This window comes from Nestor notabilis, unplaced genomic scaffold, assembly GCF_000696875.1.
Source record: "Nestor notabilis isolate BGI_N333 unplaced genomic scaffold, ASM69687v1 scaffold23656, whole genome shotgun sequence".
NCBI lineage: Eukaryota > Metazoa > Chordata > Aves > Psittaciformes > Psittacidae > Nestor > Nestor notabilis.
In genome coordinates, this window is record NW_009933651.1 from 15,609 (window position 1) to 20,662 (window position 5,054).

General features: G+C 46.6%; 1 protein-coding gene across 1 annotated transcript in view; it reads left to right on the top strand.

The window, feature by feature from the left end:
- The first annotated feature begins 239 nt into the window (after positions 1-239).
- Positions 240-5,054, top strand: part of LOC104407656 (solute carrier family 2, facilitated glucose transporter member 5-like) — a 9,323-nt gene continuing 4,508 nt past the window's right edge. The window contains exons 1-4 of the mRNA XM_010016988.1: positions 240-293; positions 1,808-1,906; positions 2,339-2,499; positions 2,978-3,102. Coding sequence (XP_010015290.1) covers positions 240-293; positions 1,808-1,906; positions 2,339-2,499; positions 2,978-3,102 — 439 coding nt within the window. The remainder of the gene's footprint in view (positions 294-1,807; positions 1,907-2,338; positions 2,500-2,977; positions 3,103-5,054) is intronic.

A 5,054-nucleotide genomic window follows, 5' to 3' on the forward strand; every position in this document is an offset into this window, starting at 1 on the left:
CCAGCAGCGACGGGCTTGAACGAGGAGAAAGAAAAAGAAGTCACGAGGGAGTCACGCAGAGGAAAGGGATGATCGGACAAGAGCAACAACTCACTTCAACTGATTGATCAAGCCTGTCGTTGATTGGATGTTATCTGGAAAGTCAGAGGGGGATTGTCTGTGCAGGGCGTTTCCATCCGCGGCTTGGTCTGTTTTGGCTATAAAAACCTGTGCTCGGTGGCTGTGGTTCAAACACCAAAATGAAGTTGAAAGGAGAGAAGCAGAGCTCTGACAGCAATGAAGGCTCTAAAGGGGTAAGTGTGCTGGACTCCGTTCTTCAGCCTGAGCCTCCCACAGCAACACGGAGCAGCTGGGGGAGCTCTGCAGGTAGGAGATGACCAGGATCTTTCAGGCTGACACATGCACTGTGAGCTCACAGGGAGAGCACAGATGTGTATGTTCTTGAACCCAGTTCATCTGTAAATGTAGTGTTGAACTGAGCCTCAAGATTCTCTCTGTCTGCAGCTGACTTGCCATGTAACTTCTGTGTGACTTTCCCCTTTTGTGCAGGGGGTTTCTGTCCTACTTTCCGATCAGTTTTAGGCTCTGGATGCTTCTGGATGGGGGCTGCCTTTTGCAACAGCGTTTTTGTGCACTCTTGCACGATGCAATGCTTGTGTGTGCCAGAGGATTTCTTAAGAGTGCTGAATGTGAACAATTAACACCAGTGGCTCTTTGGAGCTCCCGGGATTTGTTTAATGAGGGGAAGGCAGCCTGCTTTTCATCACCAGTGCCAGAATGTCAGCATTCTACTAGAAAATGTAGCTGGAAGCCTCAGCTTCCTCCTGATCCTTACTCTGAGATCAGCTGGGATTGATCTTCTGCAGTGCCTTAACCCCTGCAGATGTCCAGAGGTGAGCTACTGAGGAGTATAAGGGGTACCAGCAGCTCTCTGGACAATATGTTCCATTAGGGAAATGACAGATCCTTCATGTGGGACCTGACTTGGGTGTTGGGACATAAAGCCTTGCAGACATTAAGGCTAATGATGGTGACAGAAAATTATGTGTCTGAATGGAAAAATACTTTATAGCAGCAATGAGAGCTATTAGTGAGCTACTAAAAAACCCCAAACCAACTCAGCAACCAGAGTGTGGGCGGCCTGAGGACCAAGTAGCAACCGAAGCATTGCGAAAGCAAGTTTCTTGTAACCCAGAGGTCTGTGTACCACAAACGGGCCAAGAGTTTGGTCCTACTCCAGGTGGCAGTTTCACCCTTCTGCTTAACTGCAAAGAGCTGCTCTTATACCCCACCCTTGCTCTTACACCAAGCCCTCGCTGAGCTACTTGGATAAGTTCTAATTGGCTTCGGTGGCAATCGGATTAGATTCATAAAGAGCTTGATCCTGAAATGTGGGAGGCAGAACAAATGAGCAGGAAAGGGATTTTGACACTTCGTACGAAATCTCTTCTTCTTAAAGCCTCCCTGTGCCAATATCCTGTGTTATTTCACCACCCAATTTGGGTGTCGGAGAAAGAATAATTGCACGCAACGTTTTTCCCTGGGGGTGGTATTCTAAGAAGTGTAACTTGACAATTAGTCATCATCCAAGTGTTCCATCAATACCAGGAAAGAAAAGAATGAACTACTGTAATGACTATGTGCAAATCAAGCAGAACAATGAGTTATAATGAGAACAACCCATTGAGCTTTCTTTAGAGAGTAACGTGAAGTGAAAAACACAGAAAGCAAGTTTTAGGGTGGTTATTTTTACCCAAAGCCAAACCTGCTGCTGAGGTGGTGTTCGTGTTTTCTCTCCCCCCTGCAGAAGATGACACTTCTGCTTGCAATGGTAACGCTGATATCTGCGTTTGGATCTTCCTTCCAGTATGGGTACAACGTGTCTGTGATCAATTCTCCAGCCCCGGTAGGTTGGACTGTGGAGTGGACGATGACCTGGGAGGAGGTTTACAAAAAAAGCCAAGGCAGGAGGGTAACAGTAGGTTGTGGGTGTTTGTGGGCAGGTGCTTGTACTTCTCCAGCTTTGGAGCTGAGAAGTGGCTCCCCAGGAAAGAAGGGGGGTGTTAAGGTGCATGATGCTGTAGTTTGGACTTTGTGCCTAGGAGAGACTGGGCGTGAGAAATGCCTTCCCTTCGGGAAAGCAGGCAAATCCGATAGGGTGGGATAACTTGTAGTAACAGTTACTTAGTCCAGGCTTCTCCATGCCAATCTTGCATTCATTTCCCAACTCTGTTTTTTATCAAGATGTTTGCTTAAAGCTTTATGGCAATTGTTAACTAGCTTTTAGAGCCTGGAAACTTTACTTACTGTGTTAAACACGCTCTGTCTTTCATTCCAGTACATGCAAGACTTTTACAACCAAACCTACTACAACAGGACTGGAGTGCCTATGAACAGTGGCTTCCAGACGCTGCTCTGGTCTCTTACTGTGTCCATGTTCCCTCTGGGTGGCTTGTTTGGGTCCCTCATGGTGTGGCCTCTGGTTAACAACTGTGGCCGGTACGTGACTGTGGTGTTTAAGAGTCTTCAGCAGCAGTTTCTACGTTCAGATAAGGCTTGCCAAGCCCATGAGGAGCATGAGAGTCACACACTTTGATTGTAAGAAAGACAGATGGGCTGGTGATTAGTTCAGCAGTACGTGTTGTCTCCCATGTGTAGAAGATTTTATACGGTTTCAATATGGTCAAGGCCATATGTTGGGCACTGAGCCAGGTAAAGAGCAATGAGGAAAGTCTGAGATCAGGCCCAGATTCTGCTGCTTGGGTTTCCTGAGAATCACAGAATCAACTAGGTTGGGGATGACCATTAAGATTATCTCAAAGCCTTCATTCCCCTGGGACAACTGCCATTGTCCCTGCCAGTAGTCTTTGGGATGGTGGTTTGAGTTTTGGACACTATGGCACAGAGGAGATCTCTCTGTTACTGGGGCCTTAGGAAAAAATCAACTGAATCTCTCTCCTTTTCTATTACCTTGCAGAAAGGGCACTTTGCTGATAAGTAACCTCTTCTCTATTACTGCTGCAATCCTAATGGGAACCTCGGAGCTAGCAAAAACCTATGAAGTGATCATCTTTTCACGTGTTATCATGGGAATATATGCTGGTAAGTAGATGGTGAAGGGAGAGCAATAAATACATTCTTGGCTATGTAGAGGTCTTTTATTGTCACGAGGGGTGGTTTCACAGGTAGCACATTTTAGCCACACATCTGCGCTTGAATCACAGTTCTCATCTGCATGTTGCAGGAGTAGTAAAGATCAATAGTAGACAAGGGCAGAGAGACTGGAATGCAAGATGTACAGAGGAGGTACGTGTCTAGATGCAGCTATCCTCTGCAATGAGCATCTGTTTGGCACTGGCGCTCCAGCAGCCAGGAAACCTGCTGCTGCTAATCTCTTTTATGAGCCATTTTGAAGCCTTGCTTGCCTTTTTTGTGCACACACCCCCCTTTTATTTTTTTTTCTTTTTCATATAATTAGAAACAGAATAATCCTTCTAAATAAAAGTCATTGGAGACGATGCCAGACTCAACAATCCAGAGCTGGAACAGACTGTTCTTCCTGCAGGAGGAAAGAAACGTTAAAAGGGAGAGCAAAAGCTTCTGAGCCACTGGCTTTACTGCATAGACACTGGGAAGCCAAGCAGAAGGAGGGTGTGCTGCTGGTGTGAGTGGCTCTATTACAGCTACAGTAATATGGAACAGACAAACCCAGAAGGGGTAGGTGCCCTGCATAGCATTGCACCAAGCATGGGCAGAGCCAGGTTGATAAGTGTCCTGTAACAGCGTTTAGGCTCAGTTCATTGGCTGTGGGCTGGTTAGACTGACGTTCCTCTTGGTTTGTTTATTGCATTGGGATATCCTGTAAAGATAAAAGAAGAAAACAAGAAATTGACATAGGAAAAAGATCTGCAACACTCAGCAACTGAAAGTGGTGGCAGGAAATTCATCTACTCCAGTGGTTTTGGTTTGGCTTTTGACTCTCCTAAGCCTGGCAGCTGCTCTTAGCATGGGATCTCTGCATAAATACTAAAGGACCTGTTAAGTGTGATCCCTCTTTCTAGTCATTTATAACTGACTTTAACCTGCCAGAGGGGAGACTGAGATGAGCTCTGAGGCAGAAGCTCTTCCCTGTGAGGGTGCTGAGGCGCTGGCACAGGGTGCCCAGAGGAGCTGTGGCTGCCCCATCCCTGGCAGTGTTCAAGGCCAGACTGGACACAGGGGCTTGGAGCTCTGGTAGGATCCATGTGCAGCTCTGGTGCTGGCAGCACTGCTGTGTGCAGGGCCCCTCTTGTGTGCAGGGCCGCTCTTGGCAGGGCTTCATCAGCGTTGGTCTGAGCAGTCAGAAAGCCACTGTTACTTGAATGCAGTAGTCCATGCTGCTAGCATAATTTAATCTGGGCAACTAAAAGGCTGCTTATAATACAGACTTAAACCACTGCATCTCATGAGTTTACTTTTATAGTGTTTTCTAGTTCCTTACATACTTATTCCTATGTCTTTTGGCTTCCAGACATCAGCTTTCTAACTCCGTGCTCCTGAAAGCTAGGAGGCTTGGAAATGAAAGATGAGACTCTCATGTGGTCATTTGACTCCAGAACTTTAGGGTTTGCATGCCAGGATTTACAGCATAAACATGGAGCTGGCAGCTTGCTGGGGTTACTGTGGGTTACAATGCAGAGTTCCTCAAAATAACCCCTGTACTATTAGAGTTTAAATATCCCTTCCATTATGGAACTGGTAAGAGATCTCACACCAGCAAAGCTCTCTGCGAAGTGTTACCAAGCAGTTAAAGGAGTAGTGAACTTACAAGAGGTCGCATCCTTCCACCCTTACATTAGCTTGTTTGGATATTGATTTCTTTGCCTGTTTTAGAGGAAGTATCAATCCTCCCGTGCGCTTTGAGGGAGTGAGCACCTCCAAAGGAGCACACTGTATTCTCTGCACCTATCGTGTTGAAGGACTTGGCAGACCCTGCTGAGATAAAGCTATTTTTATGAACACTGAGAGCCCCCAGATCACCCGCCAGCTCTGCAGGCAGGACAGGCTAATGCTCG